The sequence below is a fragment of the Rhizopus delemar genome, genomic scaffold (assembly GCF_000149305.1).
Source record: "Rhizopus delemar RA 99-880 supercont3.11 genomic scaffold, whole genome shotgun sequence".
NCBI classification, from domain to species: Eukaryota; Fungi; Mucoromycota; class Mucoromycetes; order Mucorales; family Rhizopodaceae; genus Rhizopus; species Rhizopus delemar.
This window is the reverse complement of record NW_027137837.1, coordinates 789,332-812,727: the sequence shown is the minus strand read 5'-3', so window position 1 is coordinate 812,727 and position 23,396 is coordinate 789,332. Positions and strand designations below refer to the sequence as shown.

Here is a 23,396-nt window from a genome sequence, read left to right as displayed (position 1 = left end):
ATATTTACATTTACATCTATCAATCGGTGTTAACTTGGCATTTAATATGAATCATTGAATTGATAAAAATGTATCCGTCCAAGTTTAATAAGGGTTTTAATTTAGACAAGATGTGTTTAGCTATGAAATTGTATGAACTGAACGCGGCCTATCTACTTTCTTCTTTAAATTTTTTTTTTGTATGGTTACTTTATTTTTGTACACACTGATTATTATTCACGATTCTTTCAAATCTTTTTTTTTCTTTTTTTTTTCTTTTTTTTTGTACTGACTCAATTCTTCGGATCGATAAACGTCGGGGCTCGATTGACTAGATTGCTTATGTGTAAATCAAGCACAATTCCTGCCAAACCTTAAAAATAAGGAAATCATTTATAAAAACAGATTAGTACGTTCTCTTTTCTAAATTTTATTCAAGAAGCAACTGTATTGCAAACACTAGTACTCATAAAGTCTTTAAAAATGCGTCGAAAACAACTCTTTATAATAAAAACAACTGAAATATCAAATAGCAGCTCACTGCTCACGCTACCGTATTTGCTTTATGAGTTTATTATGATTAAATAGCAACTATATTCATAATAGGAATACTGTTAAGATCCTATTATTCATTCAGATTAAGCCAACACTCATCTCCACGTCAAACAAGATACAATTTAAAAGAAATTTGAAAACAGTTGTTCCTTGAATTTTTCTATAGCTTAATAAAAGATGTATGCTCTCAAAGTAATTCAAAAATATCTTTAACAAACAATAAAAGGAAGTCATCGATTTATTTAATATCATAGCAACTTGATATAATCAGATAAGACTCAGGGCAAAAAGTCTAGAGAAATACAATCAGATAAGATTTTTCTAACAAGTCTTTATTAAAAAAATCAGATAAAACTTACTAACAAGCCTTAAATGAGCCATTCACCTTCTCTTTAACTCAGCTTATGTTTGTACACAAAGAATGTATAACCAAAACAGCTTGTATTACATGTATTGATGGACATGAAGCTTATCATTCGTGTGACGGTTATAGAAACATAAGGTTGAACTGCCTTATTTTGGTTTTCAATGCAATTAATCATATGAAACATTTTACATAATCAATAAAATTATCTTTTTGCTTTACAATCAAGCTTATTTATTTATACAAAGCAATCTATTTTTAATTTCAATAAAACTTGAAATCTTATCTACAATAAAAAGAATATAAACAATCATAACAAGCCTTTTTTTTTCCTTATTCTTCTTGCTATCATTATGTTTTGTCAAAGGAAATAGACTTGTAACCAAAAAAAAGGGTATTCATCAACTTAAATTGGTTCCAAATTCAAGACACTCCAATTCTTTTTCCCAGTCATCTACAGGATGTAAAGACCATTTATCACCTTTGCTCACACCAGCCGTTTGATTTCTTAAAGCATCTTTAGTCAAATTATCCTTGTTATTCGTATTGCTTTTAAGCATGTTTTCTGATTCATTTACATGTTTCTGATGACATGTAAGCATATCCTTACTGTAAACTAACTTTTTATTAAAAGTGCTAGTCACTGTAAGAATAAACTCAGCAAGGGCCCGTGCGACTTGTCTTGATGCCCGATTCCCTATGCAATCCTTCCAGGTGTCTCTGTGAGCCAAGGCAAAATCATCTACTTGATCTTTATCATTCCAATGCTTTTCTAGCTTATTGGGATCAATTAATTGATAGTTTCCCCAATCCTGGTCACGAAGCTTGCAGGCATTGTGTAAAGTTGCATCATCTGGAAAGGCTTCCAAGTCAACAATAGTTGACGGTAGACTATCCCGTCTAAATAAAGTCAGTCTACAGTGAAATATAAACTTTAACATGGCATGAAAAGAGCTTACGTCTCATATGTATGTTGAGCTTGAAGGTAAATAGTATCCTTTTCAAAAGCTTTGGATTTAATAGCATTAATAAAGCTATGTGACCAGATGCTGTCTATCATAAACATTAATCAACAAGATTTACAATGGAAGTAAAAGCTGGCTCTTACCTTGATTGACGAAAACCACATATTGACCACGAGCAAAATGAATGCCCACGTTTTTTCCTTCAGATACACTCAGAGGACCGTATTGTTGGTCAAAAGAGTCATGCATTTTGGGTGGAATAGTTATAAAGCGATAATTTAAATACTCTGACTTGCGGAATCGCTACATTTAATAAAAAGTAAGTATATCCAATAATCTTCCTTTTATTTTCTAACTCACAAAGGCATCGTGTACTCTTCGCTTTCCGATCGGAGGGTTCCATTCGATGAAAAGTAATTCGATTTTTTGTTCAGAATGCTTTGCAAGCAGGTATGTGCTATCTATAAAGTTTTGAAACTGTTGATAGCGATTTCTGAAAATTGAACAAGATGATTAGTTGTGATAATATGCCATTTCCTAACTTTTACCTGGTATGGTTATCCATACGAGCGATGAGAACAATGGATAAATAAAATTGAGAGTCCTCTCCTTCATGCAAGCATTGTTCCCATTGTTCTTCTATTAAAATGGTGCTCTCTCTTGTGATTATATTTTGGCGCGTGGTTTGTATTGACTGGTTGAATAGTGGTTGATCTAATTGTAATTCTAGAGGCTTGTCAATGCCTCTTGCTACATGTATTAAGCATGTCATAAATACTGCTACTAACAGCAAGCAAAGAACCAAGAGAGGATTCCTTGATAAAACTGGAGTCATGTTTAACAATGTGGTTATGAAAGAAAAATTATAATGAAAAGTGAAAAGAACAGAAAAGATTATTTCAAAACTTATGGCTCATTTGTATATGTACTGTAATTCGTAAAATTTACTCATGTCTGCTGAAAAAAAAAAAACAGAGCGAATGAGAGCAGCCCAATATCCGGTGTCTTCGGGAAGCGCTCTGTCATTTAATTACAAAGACCTAAAAGAGACGCTTGAATCAATAAATGGTCAATTTACATGTTTTTCTCCATATTTGGCGAAAAGTTTTTATACACACTTCCGCACGATAAGAAATTCTTGTGAAGCCACATTTACAACTGTAATAAAACACGATGCCAAGAGTTTTTTTCTTTTTATTTCTTTCTTTCTTTCTTTACAACTATTGAAAGACTAGATGATTTTTACCTTTGCTTAAGCTAGTTGTTATTAAAAAATTGAATAATTTGCCATACGTAAAGTTTTGTTTATTCTGAAGCACAGTGCTACTGTCAAGAAAAGATAGTCGGATTACATTCTTTTAAAATGCTGTGTCATTCTTTTGTCCATTATATGTTTTATTTTTGCCAAGTATAGCCTTCCTATAGAAAATCTGAAAATGTATTTGGTCAGTTTCTTTACGTGATTTGTCTCCACAAAAATTTAATTCCCTTGATCATTCTTTAAAGATGATAAGCGATTTCTTCTGACATTGATATATTCAATTTGCAATTGTTACAAGCAAACTTATCTGCTTTGTGGTCACTGCCGCGTGTTTCGCTTGTTTTTCAAATCTTTCGTGTCCAATCGCCACACTTTGGTTTTCTGCATGACCCATACTGTAAGCCAAGGAAGAGAAGTGCATAGACACGCTCCGCTCTTGAAATTTAAATAAAAGGAGGGAACATGCAGCGATTGTACAAGTGAAATAGTAAAAAGAAATGCTTTGTATTTTTGGCATTTGAAACAAAGACGCAAGAACAGAAAGGAGATTACAGCCATTTCAAAAAGTAAAGTCGCACACGGTCAAAAACGATGTTGCTAGCCAATAAAAATGATGCCGTTTTGTGGTCAATATCAATTTTGCATGTTCAGAAAGAAAAGTCGTATTTTTAAAAATCATGTGTGCTATGGTCCCTTTTAACTCGGACCCTATTAAAATTTCTACACTCTATTTTTTAAAATTGACATGATCTCTGATGATGTTTACGCAGCTATAGCCGAACGATTCAGCAAATTTAAACAGTTTCAAAACGTAGCAAATTAATATGTTCTTGCTTTGAAAGGCTTTAATCTTGAATATGACGGAGAAACCCACTATGTCAGGTCACTTTCTGGTCATAGAGTTGTCAACCGAGATCGCAACGAGGATCAACTTCGTCTCATTGCAGATGGCTTCTTGTAATCACCAGCCTACGACAAAAAAACGTTTTGCTACCGCTTCAGAATACACCGGAGCGTATTTATTAGTATTATTAAAGTCATTTAAGAATTACCGATTTCTTCAGTGTAAGCACAAGACTATTAGCAAAGCTAGATTTTTACCTTACCAGAAAATGGTAGCTGCCACCCACCAGGTAGCTTGTGAATACGGATATCACTCTGTGCACTTCAAAGTCCATGATGACTCTGCCAAATGCATAGATGAATATTTTCGTATGTCAGAAAATTCAGCGATGTAGTCGAAGTTGTTTTGCAACGTTTATCATAGTAAAGTTCAGCTGTATTTAAACCAAAAATGCAATCATCCATCAACTTACTGCATTTTCAATGTATAGAGAACTCAACTGAATGCATTCTGAGGTTACATATAAGCGAAAAAGTTAAAGATCCATTATTAACATGATTTACATATAGCGTTACACGAAGGATAATGGGTCTGATAATTCCTATTTAATACCTTTGGGCGAAATTTAAGACTATGCACTTTAATAGGGCCGCTAATAGGGTCCGTTGGGTGACAGTTTTTTGATTTCAGGGTACTAAAGTTAATTTAATAGAACTGTTGGGTTTGCTCTTATGGCAAACTTCTTCAACAGCGACAATACATTGAATTATCAGACGAATTATGCCGCCTTGCAAATCATGATTGGCGATATCACCCACAAATCAAATACTTCGTTGCACAGCTTTTTGCCGGTGCCATCTTATTCAACACTGATAACCACCAAGCCGTTATTTTGAACGCAATTGAAGCTTATGGTCGCAAAAAAACGGTTGTTATCCACCGGGAACAATTTGGCGTCAAGAAAGGCACAGCAATTGACACATCTTTGCCTCCGGCATTCAAAACCAGATATACCGATGTATGGCCAACAACACTCAATACAAGCGATGGAAAGAAACTTGTAATTGGTACTCAGTCATGCAACTTGCTCGTTACTTCATCCTTGCGACTTGATAAAGAAGATAAACCCTGCCTTGGTGCAACAACGATGAACTTTGATTTGTGCGGCAAGGTGGAATCTCTTACATGCGCCATCTACTTGGATTCGGAAAGTGTCACCAGAAGCCTTGCACTGGGGAATGATCCGACTGCAAGATGCATCAGCAATATCGACTACGTTTATCAAATGCGCCAATTGAACAGCAAATACAATGATACCACCACCTACTTCCTTACCCGCTGCTCAAGTCACTTTGCTCGAAGTCATGCAACACAACCCTATACGATGTTTACCCTCGCTGATTGCAACAGTACTCGCAGCCCTGGTGCCACCCTTTTCAACACCATTTCTTGTGACGTTCTTGAATCAGATAATTCAGCAAAGTTGGACAAAGAATTGATTTTCGAACTTCAGGCTGCATCAACTGGTCGTATGAAAGAAATCATGGATTCAATCGCAATCATGTTTGACAAGAAACAACATATTCCCATCATGAAGAACACCAAATTCAGCAAGCATCTTGAAAACCTCGCTGTATTACTCCATCCTTATTTGGCCAATGCAAACAAAAGCACTCAAACGGCAATACTTCAACAATTCTGTTGTACAGAGTGATTTCTGTGTCAACCTCGAATTCTACGCCTTCCCAAGGCAAAAACTTTACCATTCATACCGCATTTGCCAATAAACAAATGTTTCAAAGAGATTGTAATGCCTTTTTTTTTCGTAAATGCTATTCTCTTTTGCAGAGGATTTTTGCAACGCCAGATCAGGGATGTTATTCGAAGGGCGGATGGTGCTGATGGTTGCTACTTGCTGCTGCGGTACGTCTTCGGTGGGCGAAGGCGAGCTTTCCTCTCTGGAAACGTGACAAGAAAAATGAATATTTAATCACAATGGACCAAAAAAAAAATTACCGTGCATTCATGATATCCTCGTGTTCTGTCTCGCTGTGATCGGATATCGTGGTGTCAATATTTTGTTGAGGACTTTCCTACTCAAAAATAATACCAGTGTAATAAAAACTAACGTGGCAAAAAGTTACCATTGGCAATGCACATCATACATATAATCACGGAGCGCATCAAGCTGTGGAAAGCAATCTGAACAGCAAGGGCAGCCGAAAAACATTTTAGTTGTTGTGACCTGAGATGCACTGCAGATTGGGTTTGGCTTCTTGGGTCCTGGTATGCTGCATCTGGAAAGCACCATGCCATGTGCTGCTTCCAAATGTCGCTTCAAAGCTTGTCGTCCAGCATAACGTCGATTTCCACAGTCATGGAAACATCGTAGTTCCACATGAATCTTTGTCAAGACAATAAAACAAAAAGAAAGTAAACAAATAAGCTTGGGCAAAAAAATCTTTGCAAAAGCAAAAGTCTTTTTTTTTTTTTCGTAAATAAATACGGTCATTTCAGGAAGTGAAGTCGCGGCCTCAGAATTTGATGTCGCCCAAAAATGTTTCTGTCCAACAATGAAGTCACTTGATCCAAAAATGAAGTCGTGTTCACGTGCCATGAGCTTTGTTTATTTTTACTTGTCGCTTAGTGATTACCATATAAAATTGCTTGGCATTTTATTTTTATAAAAATGAAGCGATAGTTCCTTGCTTTTTTTCTCTTCTTTTTCCTGTTTCAGTTTATTTTACAGTACAGTTATTCAAAATGAGTATTCAGTTTTTTTATGAAGATGGACGAGGACATGTTGTTGATGAGCACGGAGCTGAGCCCATGGATCTTGTTGTTGATGAGGAGCTGTTCGCTATCGAAACCATAAGTTCTCGTACTCAATTCCTAAAGAATAAACCTCCAGAAAGACCTAATCCTGCAATACATCCAACTGCAAATGAAATGAGTAATGAAGATGTTGATATGGAGTTATGCAATAAGCGACGCTATACATTTTACTCTGATGACGAGAAAACTAGATTTTTTCATCTATTTTTTAGTAAAAACTTAAGTGCTTCTGCTGCTGCAAGACAATTAGGTATTCATATTCGTGCAGCCCAGAGATGGGTCAAACGTTATTACGAAGATCCTGAAAGCATTTTCGAGAAGAAGAAAAAATCAGGTCGGCATCGTATTCTTAGGGAGGAGCATAAGCGATTTCTTTTAAACTACATTGATGAGAATCCTTCTGCTGTTTTAACTGAAGTGGTAGAAAGTTTGACACAAAACTTTGTAGATCTTAATGTTTCTCGTAGTACTGTTTATAACTTCATGACAACTCAGTGTAATCTATCCATTAAACAAGCACAATTCCACCCTTTGGAAAGAAATAGCGAAGAAAAAATTCAGCAAAGGTACGATTGGGTCCAAAAGTGGCAGCAAACTGACTTGGACTTTACAACCAATTGTGTCTTTCTTGATGAATCAGCCTTTCATATTAATTTGAAACGGAGTATGGCTTGGTCAAGGAAAGGAACTCCTGCAATAGTTACAGTGCCTACAACTAAAGCAAACGCAACTTCGATTTTAGGTGCAATATCTGCCACTGGCTTAATTAATGTTAGTTTGAGGGTTCCAAAGCGTATCAAAAAGAGAAAACTTGGACGTGAGACTGATGCCTATAGCACAGGAACAGTGACAGGGCATTATCTGAGCTTTTTAAAGGCCACTCTTGATGAAATGGATAAGTATCCAGAAATGAAGGGACATTATCTTGTCATGGATAATGCTCCTATCCATAGCTCTACTGATATAGGAAGGTATATTCGCTCTCGAGGATATCGGTATGTTTATCTTCCTCCGTATTCTCCTGAACTGAATCCAATTGAGCAGTTCTGGTCAGTTGTCAAGAGTAAAGTGAAGCGAAATAAGTTTCTGGAAAAAGAGTCGCTAATGACTAGAATTAGTGAGGCATGCGATAGTTTATATTTAAGTGACTTCAAAGGTTTTGCTTCTCATTCTGCTAAATGTTTTGGAAGGTGTCTTAACAAAGAGAGGTTATAGAGCCTCCGTAGACTTTTTGCTTAATGGTTTTTTTTTTTTTGCTTAAGCAACCCCCCCCCCATTAAGCAAAAGCAAAAAAAAAGCAGTCAAAAAAAACCATTAAGCAAAAAAAAACCATTAAGCAAAAAAAACCATTAAGCAAAAAACAGCAAAAACGAAAAAAACCATTAAGCATCCGCGAATTTTTTTTTCGTGGTTAAAAGATTTTTTTTTTTGATATTGAACATTTTTATTTTTTTACGTACATATCTTAAGGTATAAATTGGATAAAAAAAGGCTACATGAGTATATACGGATGGTCGAAACTAAAAAAAAAACACATTTCTGTGCGGCAATCTTAATGATCCAGGGTTAATGAGCATTGGCGTTTTCGTGGTGCCATTTTTCCCTTGACGTTTTCCAAATACGACCTTGACAAAGTAGCACATTTAAGCGCAGAAAGATTTTGGTTTGATGGGAGGCAATGGATCTTGTGTACGGATGAAATGAAGATTAAATTGTCCAAATGTCCAATTAAATTTAAAAGATCGGGTTTTTTAGTTGGTAATGACATTCGAACAAGTTCTGTGAAGGTGTAAAAATGATGGAAGGATAGGGACATCGCAAAAAAAGTGATACAATTTCCAACAACCTGAAACGCCAAGACTTCATTCAAGTTGAATCTGTCAATCGCATCTTTGCAAAAGATTGCAAGCCTGTAGAAGTCATTAACAAGCAGTGTTGGCGACATATCGGCATGTGGTTTGATTTCCCCATATGCATTTGTGTACTGGTATTGGTATCCTTGCCCGTATATATCAACCTTGTAGTCGGGACGGTTGTTGGAGTCGTGATTTTCGTCGACCACAATATTTGAACAATGTGCGACTTTTGCTGGCATTTTTGAGGATAAAAAACCGTGCACAAATGGATGAATGTAACTTGCTGCCAAATGAGCCTCTGAGAGAGGTTTCATATCGCAATCGTATATATACAACAACAACGCAACAATGGCATTAATCACACCGCGTTCATCCTCGGTTGCCTCCTCCGAAAGAGTCAACAGTTCGATTTTTGCGCGCGTTTCCTCCATTTCTTCATCAATGTATTGCTGGATAATGGTTTTGAGTCGTGAGGAAATTTGAAGATTGAAAGTATCACGACGATACTTGCTAATGACATTCGAACGCATCGCCTGCAATAGCGTAGGCGGAAAGATGTTTATCGGTAGACTTTGATAATCATATCGCTTTTGGAGAACGAGAATACCAGACATAGATAAAAGTTCGTTGAAATGATCCTCAATTGTAAAAGTGGTTGTTCTCGAGTTTTTGATGCACAAAGATCTATAGCGATGGAATTTCAACGAAATATCTTCCCGTTGCATTATCCAATGACCATCTGTCGGTAATTGTTGAACAGATGGGTTGTTGACAATGTGAATACTGTCTACATGTGAGGCAAGTTCTGACTTCGTATTCATTACATTGGTGCATGAAATACACGCAAATTTTACAAGTATCTTGATACGCGCTTTGTTGTATTTTTCGATATTCGTTTTATTGTATACATGTACTGCGTTGCCCTGATCACTTTTGGTACGTCGTTCAACTTCTTTTCCGTGTGTTCGGTAAATGTGGTTTCTTGCACTTTGGAAGGTCGTGTGCGAATTATCACAATACGGGCATTCCTTTTTGGCCAAAACAACCGTCTTAGGTGCTGGAATGCTGTTGTCAGGAATGTTGTAGTCAGGAATGTTGTTCTCATGGTTACTGTTGTTGTTGCTGTTGTCAGGGGTATTGTTATTAATAATGCCGCCGGTACTGGTTGAAGTTGTTGGAGAATTCATTTCATTTGACACGATCTGATTGATCGACTTTCAAAAAAAAAATTCGCGGATGCTTAATGGTTTTTTTCGTTTTTGCTGTTTTTTGCTTAATGGTTTTTTTTGCTTAATGGTTTTTTTTTGCTTAATGGTTTTTTTTGCTTAATGGTTTTTTTTTGCTTAATGGTTTTTTTTGCTTAATGGTTTTTTTTTGCTTAATGGTTTTTTTTTGCTTAATGGTTTTTTTTGACTGCTTTTTTTTTTGCTTTTGCTTAATGGGGGGGGGTTGCTTAAGCAAAAAAAAAAAAACCATTAAGCAAAAAGTCTACGGAGGCTCTATAACCTCTCTTTGTTAAGACACCTTCCAAAACATTTAGCAGAATGAGAAGCAAAACCTTTGAAGTCACTTAAATATAAACTATCGCATGCCTCACTAATTCTAGTCATTAGCGACTCTTTTTCCAGAAACTTATTTCGCTTCACTTTACTCTTGACAACTGACCAGAACTGCTCAATTGGATTCAGTTCAGGAGAATACGGAGGAAGATAAACATACCGATATCCTCGAGAGCGAATATACCTTCCTATATCAGTAGAGCTATGGATAGGAGCATTATCCATGACAAGATAATGTCCCTTCATTTCTGGATACTTATCCATTTCATCAAGAGTGGCCTTTAAAAAGCTCAGATAATGCCCTGTCACTGTTCCTGTGCTATAGGCATCAGTCTCACGTCCAAGTTTTCTCTTTTTGATACGCTTTGGAACCCTCAAACTAACATTAATTAAGCCAGTGGCAGATATTGCACCTAAAATCGAAGTTGCGTTTGCTTTAGTTGTAGGCACTGTAACTATTGCAGGAGTTCCTTTCCTTGACCAAGCCATACTCCGTTTCAAATTAATATGAAAGGCTGATTCATCAAGAAAGACACAATTGGTTGTAAAGTCCAAGTCAGTTTGCTGCCACTTTTGGACCCAATCGTACCTTTGCTGAATTTTTTCTTCGCTATTTCTTTCCAAAGGGTGGAATTGTGCTTGTTTAATGGATAGATTACACTGAGTTGTCATGAAGTTATAAACAGTACTACGAGAAACATTAAGATCTACAAAGTTTTGTGTCAAACTTTCTACCACTTCAGTTAAAACAGCAGAAGGATTCTCATCAATGTAGTTTAAAAGAAATCGCTTATGCTCCTCCCTAAGAATACGATGCCGACCTGATTTTTTCTTCTTCTCGAAAATGCTTTCAGGATCTTCGTAATAACGTTTGACCCATCTCTGGGCTGCACGAATATGAATACCTAATTGTCTTGCAGCAGCAGAAGCACTTAAGTTTTTACTAAAAAATAGATGAAAAAATCTAGTTTTCTCGTCATCAGAGTAAAATGTATAGCGTCGCTTATTGCATAACTCCATATCAACATCTTCATTACTCATTTCATTTGCAGTTGGATGTATTGCAGGATTAGGTCTTTCTGGAGGTTTATTCTTTAGGAATTGAGTACGAGAACTTATGGTTTCGATAGCGAACAGCTCCTCATCAACAACAAGATCCATGGGCTCAGCTCCGTGCTCATCAACAACATGTCCTCGTCCATCTTCATAAAAAAACTGAATACTCATTTTGAATAACTGTACTGTAAAATAAACTGAAACAGGAAAAAGAAGAGAAAAAAAGCAAGGAACTATCGCTTCATTTTTATAAAAATAAAATGCCAAGCAATTTTATATGGTAATCACTAAGCGACAAGTAAAAATAAACAAAGCTCATGGCACGTGAACACGACTTCATTTTTGGATCAAGTGACTTCATTGTTGGACAGAAACATTTTTGGGCGACATCAAATTCTGAGGCCGCGACTTCACTTCCTGAAATGACTGTAGTTTATTCTTATTTATAAAATATAATATAATAGGAGTCACACGTCTGAGAGCGGTGTGAACCAAAAGAAACAGAGTTTAAGCGATGAAACATGCTAGTCAAGGTCGAGCCTGCCCCCTTTGAGGGTGGCAAACCGCGACATAGCACGAGTGACCAACTGTTTATCAATAAAAGGAAAGCCGTCAATAGTAAATCTCCAATGGGCACGCCAGATAACAGAGAGCACGCAGCAGCTGAGAGTCCAGAGATCAGTATTGTCTACAAAAGGAAACCGCTGAAAAGACCAGAGGATTGAGTATACATCATCTTGAGTGAAAGTGAGGTGTGGACTAAAGAAGTTGAAGGCATCTATCCATACTCTCCATTTCCTGGGACAGCGCACGAAGAGGTGTTGTAGATCCTCATTATTAAGCACTGTATGTAAACGAATTTATGGTGTACGTCTAAAGGCGGCACTTTAATAAAATCCTCATACAAAAAAAATAAACGAATTTATGTACACAACTGCCAAATAGATAAAAAAAGTATTGGCCAGAATACCAGGCACTGGAGCTGATGACAGTAACTCAGGTACGTGTAAAGAATTCATTTTAATTTTTTTTTCTTCTTCAGACAAGGAGTTTGTTTTTTATTTTCTGTTACTGTCATTTATTACTTTTCTCCTCTCACAAGAATGGCAGAGATTATTGTATATGAGGATTCACCACTAGACGAATATTTACAATGTAAACAAAGAAAACTGACAAAAGTTGATAGAAATTTAGTAACATAGTCCTTTCCTAGCTATTGACCAAGCAGAAGCAACAGTAAAAGTAACACCTTTGAATAATATGAATGATAAATCAAACAAAGGATTTCTTTACAAAAGTTCCAATGCCTTTCGAATGTGGAGACATTCAATATTTCACGTAAACAAGACTTTTGCAATATCAAAAAGCAAACTATTTACCACTTACTCTAGGATACATTTTCAATTTCACTTCCAAAAGCAGAAGAAGCTGCTTTTGAAGAAAAGTTTAAATATTTGATTGTCACCTCACCCCTGTTGAGTGAAGCGCTAATGTTTCATCACAGTAAACAGAAGCACCGATTCTCTGGTCAATTGCCTTTTCAAGCCCCTCGTACGCCTAAATTAGGTATTGCCTCGAATCTGATTACCTCCTTAGTACTCCTCTTCGGAGCTGAGCGATATGCTTTCCGTCACCGCCTGCCCCTCTTCACCCTCACTTGCTCTACAACAGCTTCTCTCTTCTTCTTTTACAGACACCGAAGGCTTTCATCCATTCGACAGCTCTATCATACTGTCTTATCCAAAGTGCAGTCATTTATAGAACAGTGCGATGCGTTTGATACAAAGATACACCGGATCTTGATCACCATACAGGAAATCGAGTTGGTCTCTAGAGGCTATCGACTTTCCACACCCCTATCACCCATCTCGCGTATAGAGCAAAACAGCAAAAAAAGAAAATGTGTGCACTTGCGAAACCGACTGGCTTCTGTTTTAAGAAGAGCATTCATTGTTCATGAACAAGGCATTATTGATTTGGTCGACGTGATTGATAAGCAGCATCTGCTTGGTCTTTATGAAATGTACAATGTGGACTCCATGGCCTCACTTTCTGGTGTAGAAAACAGCGATGATGATGTTACGTTTTCTCTTGATCAACTGAAACAACTGACACAAGCCATGCATCTAAAGCGAAGAGAGTGCATGGTTCATTTTTTGGCACTGGGTGTTGATATTGATAAGAATGGTTGGAAAGCAGTAAATGATATTTTGAGCCAATTCTTGAAAGAATTTGAAGCATTTACAAATGAGATGGTTGAAGCTTTGGATGCTGAATTTTGTAAAGGAGGAATAAGAAAAAAAAAAAATACGGTACTAAACGTCTTTTATTATACTAGACAAACCAATCAACGAATTTGATTCAAAAACAAACAAGTTTCAAGATTCTCGATTAAAACTATTTGTTCATCGGCTGTCCTCTCTTGAACAAGAGTTACGAACGATCGAAGCCAAAATCTATTTGTGCAATGAAGGTGTGCGGCAATTGAACTCTGAATCAACGCAGGAAACCAAAGAAAAGCTCATGTCAGATTACATAACTGTGCAAAAAGGATTTGAGAATATGCTTCTTGAATGGGAAAATGGAAAAGAAGCACTTCAGTCCTACCTAGAGCTACCATCTGAAATAGCCGCAAGAGAAAAAATAGTGACAGCAGCACCTGCTATGGAGGAACAAGATGTTCAGGAGGAAACGGAAGGAAAAGGCATCATTTTAGACTCAGAAGATGTAGCAGACATATTGAACTTGCCTTCCAAAGCTTCTGTCTATGAAGCAATTGCTGGCGTAGTAGAAAAGAATGGAAAAGAAAGACCTAAGAAATCTAGAAACGAAAGAATTGAAGAAATGAAGGTTAGACGAGCTCAAGAGGTAAGAAGGGTTTATATTGGTATCATTTCTATTTATTTATATTTCTTAGGCTGAACAAAGAGCAAAAAGATTGGATTCAGAAACAATGGTTCACGAATTAAAAAGTGTGCTTGACAAAAGAAATACAGACTTAGAATTACAAGAATAAAAAAAAAAGTGTCTTTATACCCCTCTTAGATTATTATGTAACAAGGCAGTTGATATTTAAAAAATGACTATATTTATCAAAGAGGATAACATGCAATAGCATTTTACATCTTCCTTAAATAGTTTGTATTTAAGATGTTTGCTCCAAAGCATCAAGAGTATAGAAAAGCTTTGGTGATTAAAATAAAAGGTGTTGTTGAATTAGGTAAATAGCCATTGAATACTTTTCTCTTTCTAATTGTAATAAACAATGGTGAATTACGTTTAAAAGAGTACTTTATTTATTCATACCTTACGAAATTGCAGTGGTCAGATCAAAAGGAAGAATAAAAAAAAAAAGACGGAATACAATTAAACAAGATAAAAATTTCATGACCGCAATAGGCGCATGATATTTTGGAGTATCGTATTGTCCGGACTAAATCAAATTATGTTAAACTAAAAGCCTTTATGGAACAAAAGGAAAAAAGGAAAGATAAAAGGGACAAATAGTAAAAATGTAAACAAGTGGGTTATAATCGTGGAAATTAATCAAGGAATCGTTGCCTTGGGCTAAATAGTGGTGAAGGTATCTTGTCGTGACATAGGAAATCGAATTCACAGAGGGTGGCACAGATAGTCAGCCAGTGAAGGAACCAGGAAGCTACACTAGAGTAGGAATAGGGTTTATAGATAGGAAGAATGTTAAAAAGGAAGAAGGCAGTGGATGTAGAATTGATTTGTTGATAAAGACCAAATATAACCAAGTCAATATTGAGCTATGTATCATCGAATATAAAACCCTTAACATCAATGATAATGACTTTAAACAGTAACAATCAAAAAATATCAGAATGAATTCATGTATCTTAGGTAACATCAGCAACACCACCAAAAAAATCTACAAATGATATCCTACACATGGATTGGAAAAATAGGCAGGGATATCTGGCACAAATATTTCGATTCAAAGACATTATGGTTTCACAATATGTTGACCCTTTGTACATACTTAAAGATCTTATGGAGCTGGATGATTTCAGAAGTACCTTACGATACCTTTACTTGAAGCGCGTCAACATGGCTAAATTAAGTAATAAAACTAAGCTGGCTGCATACAAAGAAAACAGAATGTTTATTGTGTCGGACATCAGCCCCTCTCGTAAGTCCTTCGTTAGCCGGCCCAGATCACCTTCTCAAAGGCCTTTGATTACACCCTTTTTAACACCAACCAAAAAAAAAAAAAAAAAAAAAAAAAAAAAAAAAAAAAAAAAAAAAAAGGACATGGGAATTAATGGAGAGAGAAGAAGAATTTTGAATAAAATGCCATTTCTATTGATGCCTCAAATGTAGTCGTATATATGGCACTGCTTGTGTAAATTGATTATTTTCAAAATAGTAATATATTTTGGCAATGTTTTGGAAATAAACTTGAGTAATATGTATGATTTTAAAAAAGAAGTATTACTATCACAATTACTCATTATAGATGTTTCTTTTAAAAATAAAATATACTTTGCTATTCATATAATTACTTTAATAAAAGATTTGCACAAGTATCACAACTCTTGTACTTACATAAACACCACAGTATCTCTTTGTGAAAAACAAGATATGTAACTTGTTGACAAAGAACAATGTGATACTAAAAATAACAATTCTTGTGTACTTAATGCAATGATTGGAATTGAGGCAATCACTCTTTACACCAGTTTTCACAGTTAACTGAAGCTTTTCAATTGGGGTAAAAAAATCAGTTGGAAGATAAATAGAGCCATATTCTCTATTATAAACCAAATCCGAAACCTTAGTATTCTTATGGACAGAGAAATTATTATTCATTACGATATGACAGGCTCTAATTTAGCAAAATGTTTAGAAATGATCGTGCACTATGTTGATTGAAAGATTCTTATCATACATTTTATGAGCAACGACAAATATATAAAACACCTTTAACAGGTTCAAAGAGATTTTTTGAACAGATTTCGATTTTCGCAGCCGCATTAGTTTTCTTAATACCATCGTTCCCCCCCCCCCTCTATGTAGAAGTTTTCTTTTGAGTTTCTTTATCAATCTTTTTCTTATACATGAGTGGGTTTAGCAACGTCTATGACTTTAATGACCAAAGAAAATAAAAACGTATGAAGTGTTTAGTACAGAAGCCTCGAACCAAGTTCAAGAGCCACAATTTGACATAGTGGAAGAGAAAATAGCTAAAGAAAACGCTAGTAGGCAGCAGTACCAGAGCCACTCAGAGAAAGAAAGATATAGGACTATCCAAACGTATATGTTTACTACCCTTAGTTCCAGCAAGTTTGAAGAGAACTATGGTATACCTGTATCTACCTTGAAGCCTTGGATTAAAGCAGCAAAAAAAGCACCTAAGCAATAAGAGATTTTTGGAGTAGATGATGTTATTGAAGAGCAAGCGAAAAAGAAAAGCTCATCCAACCGTGCTTTTAGAGAGTTTATATTCTCTTTCGGTTTTCAATGTATTGCGCCTCAGTTTGCTTCTCTATTTAGCTCACCTCTACCAGATGGAACACCAGTTGAAAGGTCATCCATCAACTGGTTCTGAAATCTTGGCATACTTATTCTAGATAGCCCCTGGTCCACGAACCCTAAAGCTAACAAATCTTCCTGGGATAAGTTTTGGCATGCCTCAATTCCTCATCCAGCACGAATCATTCTATGGAGATTTTATCAAAGTCTCTACGTGTTCTCATCTGCATAAAACCATGCCCAGCTAAATCACAGATGAAGGATACATGATGTGTGATGCAATGGAAACAGATGAACACTTCTTGTGGTCTTGCCTAGTTAAAGGGCCTATGCGAGATACATTGGCGCAATGATTCCATGCTCAACCTTCGCTAATATCTTTTACCCGAATACATCGACCATTTCAAGCAAAAACCAAAAACATTGGCACATTGGAAACTTGAAGCCTTTCATGTAATTGCTTATGGTGTTTTGAGTTTATGGAGATTACACTGGAAATATATTTTTGAACATACACGAATCCACAATGGAAATTTCTATTGACAAGAAATCTAAAAACATTACAACTCAACAAATTTATAATCATTTTATTGCTATGATTTTCTTTATTTTATAACATTATTTGTCTAAAGACACTAGAATGAATCCATAGAAAAAAATCCAAGAGCAATTAAAAAAGCAACAGTTAAGTCCTATTTCGTGATTGGCTTATTTGAAACCAAGTAAAAGATGGGATTATATATGAATAATTTTCCATGCGATATGATTGGATGGTTAGTTATTAACAGGAACATCATTTTTATTGTTTCGAATCCGTAAATTTTTCCGTACTTAAAAATATCGTAAATAGCAGCGGTTTTTTTTTTAAAAAAAAAAATCTTTGCGTTTCCGATATTCCGCCGATCAATTCCTCTTAGTATGTCGGTTGCCGGATTTGATATATCCGTAACCCTTTTTCTTAAAATTAAGTTATGAATACAATTATTTTGATCCAATATTCTTTACAAAATAAAATAAACATACAATTCATTATGTTTAAATCATCCAAATATAGACAAGTGTGACAAAAAAAGAACCCAAAACGGTTACTGACTGTGATTTTCTGCATTTCTGTTTTGATATCCACGGCTGGGCTTGTATCTCAATATAAAAATTTATAGCAATTTCATGTACAATTCGATAGCCTTTTCTTTCTCTCCTTGTTCTTTTTCATAAAAAAAAAAATGGACAATTCATCCGGATTTACAGAGGCATTAGTGCAGATGCTGGCATCAGATATGCCAATGATTTTATCGTTGATTTTTGGTGGTTGCTGCAGTAACGCGTTTGCTTTAGAAGTACTTGTAACGTAAGTAATACCTGCTTTCTTTTCAAAGCCTTTCAGTTAACTCTTTTTGCTATATATAATAGAGATGCACCTAAGAGTGGTAAATTACAAAAAGCAGACTTTTTTTAAACGACATTTAACATGTGCAATAGGTCAATTGATTACACTTGGACAATTTATATTTGTTGCAGTCGAGGGCCTGAGACACCAACTGACTTGGGGAAAGTATGGACCTAAATTAAAAAAAACGGTGGTTCCTCTGAGCAATTGGTTGTTTCTTGTCACCTTATTCTTTATTGTATCGTTATTGAACAATATCGCTCTGGGTTATAATATTTCGATGCCTTTACATATCATTTTTAGAAGTGGTGGATTGATTGTAAATATGATTATGGGTGCCATTATATTAGGAAAAAGGTAAGAAAATAGAGAGAGAGTGAGAGAGGATGTTCAGACAAAAACTAATGACATACAGATATTCTGTTGGCCAAATTGTGGGTGTTGTGTTAGTAACTGCTGGTGTCATCTGGGCAACATTAGATAATGCTTCAAATACCACCGAGGTAGACACAGCTAAAACAGAAAGGAACAAATATAATTAACATTCAGACAGAGCAACTCTGGAAGTACAGCTGATTTCATTATAGGCATTACATTACTTATTATTGCCATGGTTTTATCTGCAGGTATGGGTCTATTTCAGGAAGTTACATACAAGAAATACGGTAAACAATGGCGAGAAGGATTATTTTATACAGTAAGTTGAAGGATATGATGTGTTAAAGAGTAACCACTTAAAGAAGGTTTATTTATGTAGCATTTTCTTGCTTTGCCTTTCTTTTTACTCTTTTCCAACAATTTACTGGGTCAAATTGATGAATACAATAAATCACCACTGATGCCTGTTTCCAAAGTTTTGGAACAAATTCCAGTACTTGGTTCTGCTGCCAGTTTGATTCCTGCTGCACTCATGTCCATACTGCATACGATTGAGATTCGTAAACTTTGGGCATATCTCATTATGAACGTTGTGACACAGTAAGAAGATGCTGATAAGAAATGATATGTGGCACTAATTGTATAAATGAATGTAGATATGGATGTATTGCAGGTGTGAATCGTATGACATCAGTCTCTACTTCATTAACTTTGAATCTGGTCCTCAACCTGAGAAAGTTCACCTCTTTGATTATCTCAATTATTTATTTCGAAAACGACTTTGGTTTTGGCGCTAAAATGGGAACTGTGTTCGTATTCTTTGGTACATTGATTTATACTCGAGCTGGTATCAAGTCAAATTCTACTACAGCTACAACAATGCAACAAGAAAAGAAGAATCACTAGACCTATCCCCTTTTCCCCTTATTTCCCTCCCTTTTTCTTCATCCTTTGTACATCATTTATATTTTAGGTTGATTTATATTAGACAAATTCATTTTATTAAAGTTTCAATTTAAAAAAAAAAAAATTCAAAAAAAAAGCCCAGTGAAAATGCATATTGCATGATTAAAATAAGCCTCCCTAAGCCTTTTATAAAAAGTTACCTATCACAAAAACAGATGAGGGGTCCTCCCAAATTCAGAAGACTAGGGATGTTTCCTTATTATTTTAATTATCAGTGAGTTTGTCATACATCAGTGCATTATTGTTCAACATGTAATTAAAATTTATAGACAGTAGAATACAAATCATCCTAGATAATCACTGTGCTTCATGTTGGATTACAGAGAATAGATTGTTTATTAAGATAATTGTATATTGAGTTATTAGATGAATATATATAGTATTTAAATGTTAATATGAAAATATCTATGAAAGATGAAGATGTATTATAATCCTTTTGGTGTAAGTGTCAGTTTGAGTGTGCTTCCCCTACGACTTGTTATCAAGTCTTCTAATTCCTTTGCCTTTCTCTGTTTCTCTAATTCTTCTTCACTCGTCCCTTTTTTTCCAACGTTGTATGTCTTTACTTTATGCTGTAAAGGTGTAGATTTACTAAAGCTTGGTTCAATGGTTACAACAGATGCTGCTGCATTAGAACTGCCATTTTTGGTATTGCTACTGCCATATCGATTCCGTGTCTTGTTATCAAATGTGCTTTTCGGTGGCTGTGGCTGTGGTAATATTTTTTCATCATACATTCCAGTTGAAGAGCATGAATGACGACGACTTCTAGTGAGTGTTTGCGCATGAACACAGGTTCCGTCAACTGTCATTTCCCGCTCGACCTTTTCGGGTTTTCTTCGTGAAAGAGGAGAAGCGGTAAGAGGAGACGAGGTAAGGGAAGATGTGGTTGAAAGAGGGGAAGGTGTATGTCGGTCGTTGACGTGAAATGAAGTTTTAATGGGTGAAACCATGAAATAGACACTGGTTGAATGTTGAAGTACAGGAGATGAAATTTTTAGTTGAGCAACAGGTTTCCTGTTCATTTCAGTTGAATCACTTCGAAATAAACTCTTTAATTTAACAGACTTTCTTCTTTCATGTACCATTTCAATTTAAATAAAAGAGGAAAAGAGGAAAAGTGAGAAAGTTTATAAACAATAAGAAAAATATATATAAAAAATGATAGAAGCACAAGGAGAACAAAAAAGAGGATAGGATCACGGGGATTTATTGAAATAATGCCACAATGTACCTGAGTCATGTAAACGAAATAGGTATTTCCACATGGTCAATAACTCATCATAGTCGTTGTACAAAATCGAATTACGACTCCCACTCAGACAAACATCCAGTCCTGCCGCTCGTCTGTCAAACATTTTGGCCTGAGGTCAAATAAGAATAAAAAAAAAAAAGTTTCAAAATTCAATGATCCACACGCAATGAATTTAGGTTACATCTCTCTTATACATGTGTTTTAGTGGTCATTACTCTGTGTGAATCTTGTGCCATATTCTTTTTTTTTTACAACTTCAAATCTTCTTTCATCTTTCTTTTGCTCTCTTGTAAAAAAGGGAGTTTATAAATCTTTTTCTTTTTTCATTAGAGAGGAGCAAAGTAAAGAACCCTTAATTATAAAGCTATTATCATGCTTGATCTATAAAGAAAAAACAAGGGAAAAGCTGGGGTATCAGCTTTTGCATGGTAAAAAATTAAGGGATATTTTTGTTCCCTTTCATATCAATTGATCGTCTATCCTCGTATTTTTTTCATTTTTAGTTCAACTACACGTTTATCTTTTTATAATTCAAAAATCTTTGAGGGACTTCCTTTCTGTCTATGAAACAAAAGATCTCCTGTACTACTGAGACAACAAGTGGATAAAGACGTGGACGATTTGAAAGATGAAGAATAAATTAATTAATATTAATCTCACAGATTCTTTACTTGCTACAACCACGCGCACAAACATGTCTATAACGCCTCCATTAAGCACATGATACACACGTGCTATAAAAATAATGTTTGCTAAGAGAGACACTGTAATCAAATCATTTAATTAAAAAATTATTCAAGTCTTTCATCTTTCTTTCACTTGTATAATCACAAGAGATTTCTACTAGAAAAATAGATTTAAATAATAAACATCTTTTTTATATTTACTGAAATGAATAAAAGATGAATTACAGTTCACTCGTATGTTTTCAAGCTATCATTTTAAATTCAAGCCAAGAGAATACTACAAAAAATGAAATGAATAATGAACCATATGCAAATTGTGAGATAACTAAATTTTGCAAATAGAATTTATTTTCATTCTCCATTCGTCTTCTTTTTTATTTTTTAAATCACTTGCTTGAATTAAACTTGTCCTCATTTTGTCTTTAAATTATTCTTTCTTTTTTGTCATTTTCTTTGGTTTGTTAAGCAGGAACATCTTTGAATTCTCGTTTTTTTATTTGCAAAATATTATGCTGTGAGCCATGTTATTTAACAAAGTTTAACGCATTTTTTTGTACATTAGGAACACATAATACAGCTCCTCCTAATAGCATGGCGCTACTGATCAAGAAAGGAGTAAAAATATTAACAATAAAGTAAGGATTGGGTTCGTGTTACAAGGAGAGGTCCTAAAGAATTATCCTTTTTCTTGAATAATCAGGGGATGAGGAAAAACTTATTTGAGCGTCTTTATACAAATTAACATTATGCGATAAAATCAAAAGTATAGCCCGACAGTCATATTAGTTTTTTTTTAAAGCAATGTAAAAGTAACTTAGTGAAAGGAAATTACTTTTATAGAAAAGAATAAACGATTAACGGTTTACCAAAAATACAAAATTTTTTATTTTTCTAGTTTTAGGGATTTTTAGAGCTGCTTTTTTGTAAAATATTAAAATCTTAAAAATAACTTGGGTGATTGAAAAATAATAATCTGAAGGAAACCTACAATCATATCTTCTTAATTTCTTCTACTTAAAATAACATAAAAAAAGGAGCGCTTATAATAAAGCATACAGCCTTTAAAGGATTTCTTAAAGTAAAAGTTAGGAAACGAGATTCACTTGATAAAATTATATTTATTCTTATAAAACTGTTGCATAAAAAATTAAAAGGGAAAGCTTGAAAAAAATAAAATAAAAAAAAGAATTCCTTTTGGTTTTTCATTGCTTGCTTTCCTGCGAGTTGAATAAAAGTTATAGATTGAGTTTATCCAAGAGAATACGAAGAAACAAGAGAGGACGAGATTCGATAAAGAGATGTTTTATTCAATAAGAAAATTGTACTCTATTTATATTTTTCATACACGGATCATATTTCATGTTATGAATTAATAATCAATGACTTTGATATAACTGATAACAAATAGATAATGGGTCCGTATTCTTCCATTGTTATATTTGCCATCTTGAGCACTTATCCATAGAGAAATTGTAGTGATTGACTGTGACTCAGTCCCTGGACTTGATATTATTATAGGTAGACATAACAATATAATAAATCATTGCTATATACCAAATATCTCATACATCAGCATAGTTAAAGCATAAAGATCTGACAGTGAATTATATCATAAGTAGTAATGAATGTCTTGCATACATAATATCAACTTGCTATAGTAATAAGTCTTTGCATAATCTCTTTTTTGACCCAATATATAAGTTACATTGAGACTATGTATGTCAGATTGGAATGTTGTATAATGGTTAAGATAATTAAATAAATAAATAAATAAATAAATAAATAAATAAATAAATAAAAAAAAAAAAAAAAAAAAAAAAAAAAAAAAAAAAAAAAACAAAGATCGAGATACAGTTTGAGTACTTTTGGAAACAAACCTTTATTCCGGTTAAGTTAAAAGAAAAATTTATCCTATTTGAGGGCGGGTTTTTATATCTAATTGAGGGAGGGG

At 34.8% G+C, this 23,396-nt stretch overlaps 7 protein-coding genes across 7 annotated transcripts; 4 read left to right on the top strand and 3 right to left on the bottom strand.

Annotated features, from left to right (window-relative positions):
- Positions 1–1,299: 1,299 nt before the first annotated feature.
- Positions 1,300–2,698, bottom strand: RO3G_12988 (uncharacterized protein; the record flags this gene model as incomplete). Its single annotated transcript, XM_067667572.1, has 5 exons — positions 1,300–1,798; positions 1,858–1,951; positions 2,007–2,166; positions 2,224–2,320; positions 2,412–2,698. The coding sequence occupies 5 exons, from the start codon at positions 2,696–2,698 to the stop codon at positions 1,300–1,302; spliced, it is 1,137 nt and encodes a 378-aa protein (XP_067523673.1).
- Positions 2,699–4,418: 1,720 nt separating this feature from the next.
- Positions 4,419–5,682, top strand: RO3G_12987 (uncharacterized protein; the record flags this gene model as incomplete). Its single annotated transcript, XM_067667571.1, has 2 exons — positions 4,419–4,502; positions 4,681–5,682. 2 exons carry the CDS (start codon positions 4,419–4,421, stop codon positions 5,680–5,682), a joined length of 1,086 nt encoding a protein of 361 aa, XP_067523672.1.
- A 1,049-nt stretch (positions 5,683–6,731) lies between these two features.
- RO3G_12986 (uncharacterized protein) lies at positions 6,732–8,018 on the top strand (the record flags this gene model as incomplete). Its single annotated transcript, XM_067667570.1, has 1 exon — positions 6,732–8,018. One exon carries the CDS (start codon positions 6,732–6,734, stop codon positions 8,016–8,018), a length of 1,287 nt encoding a protein of 428 aa, XP_067523671.1.
- A 2,140-nt stretch (positions 8,019–10,158) lies between these two features.
- RO3G_12985 (uncharacterized protein) lies at positions 10,159–11,445 on the bottom strand (the record flags this gene model as incomplete). Its single annotated transcript, XM_067667569.1, has 1 exon — positions 10,159–11,445. The coding sequence occupies one exon, from the start codon at positions 11,443–11,445 to the stop codon at positions 10,159–10,161; it is 1,287 nt and encodes a 428-aa protein (XP_067523670.1).
- Positions 11,446–12,377: 932 nt separating this feature from the next.
- On the top strand, positions 12,378–14,290 carry RO3G_12984 (uncharacterized protein; the record flags this gene model as incomplete). The annotated part of the gene is made up of 5 exons (XM_067667568.1): positions 12,378–12,429; positions 12,488–12,510; positions 12,666–13,554; positions 13,613–14,142; positions 14,192–14,290. The coding sequence occupies 5 exons, from the start codon at positions 12,378–12,380 to the stop codon at positions 14,288–14,290; spliced, it is 1,593 nt and encodes a 530-aa protein (XP_067523669.1).
- A 3,706-nt stretch (positions 14,291–17,996) lies between these two features.
- On the top strand, positions 17,997–19,444 carry RO3G_12983 (uncharacterized protein; the record flags this gene model as incomplete). Its single annotated transcript, XM_067667567.1, has 6 exons — positions 17,997–18,090; positions 18,253–18,517; positions 18,576–18,663; positions 18,714–18,857; positions 18,918–19,138; positions 19,195–19,444. 6 exons carry the CDS (start codon positions 17,997–17,999, stop codon positions 19,442–19,444), a joined length of 1,062 nt encoding a protein of 353 aa, XP_067523668.1.
- Positions 19,445–19,894: 450 nt separating this feature from the next.
- Positions 19,895–20,529, bottom strand: RO3G_12982 (uncharacterized protein; the record flags this gene model as incomplete). The annotated part of the gene is made up of 2 exons (XM_067667566.1): positions 19,895–19,909; positions 20,071–20,529. 2 exons carry the CDS (start codon positions 20,527–20,529, stop codon positions 19,895–19,897), a joined length of 474 nt encoding a protein of 157 aa, XP_067523667.1.
- Positions 20,530–23,396: the final 2,867 nt, after the last annotated feature.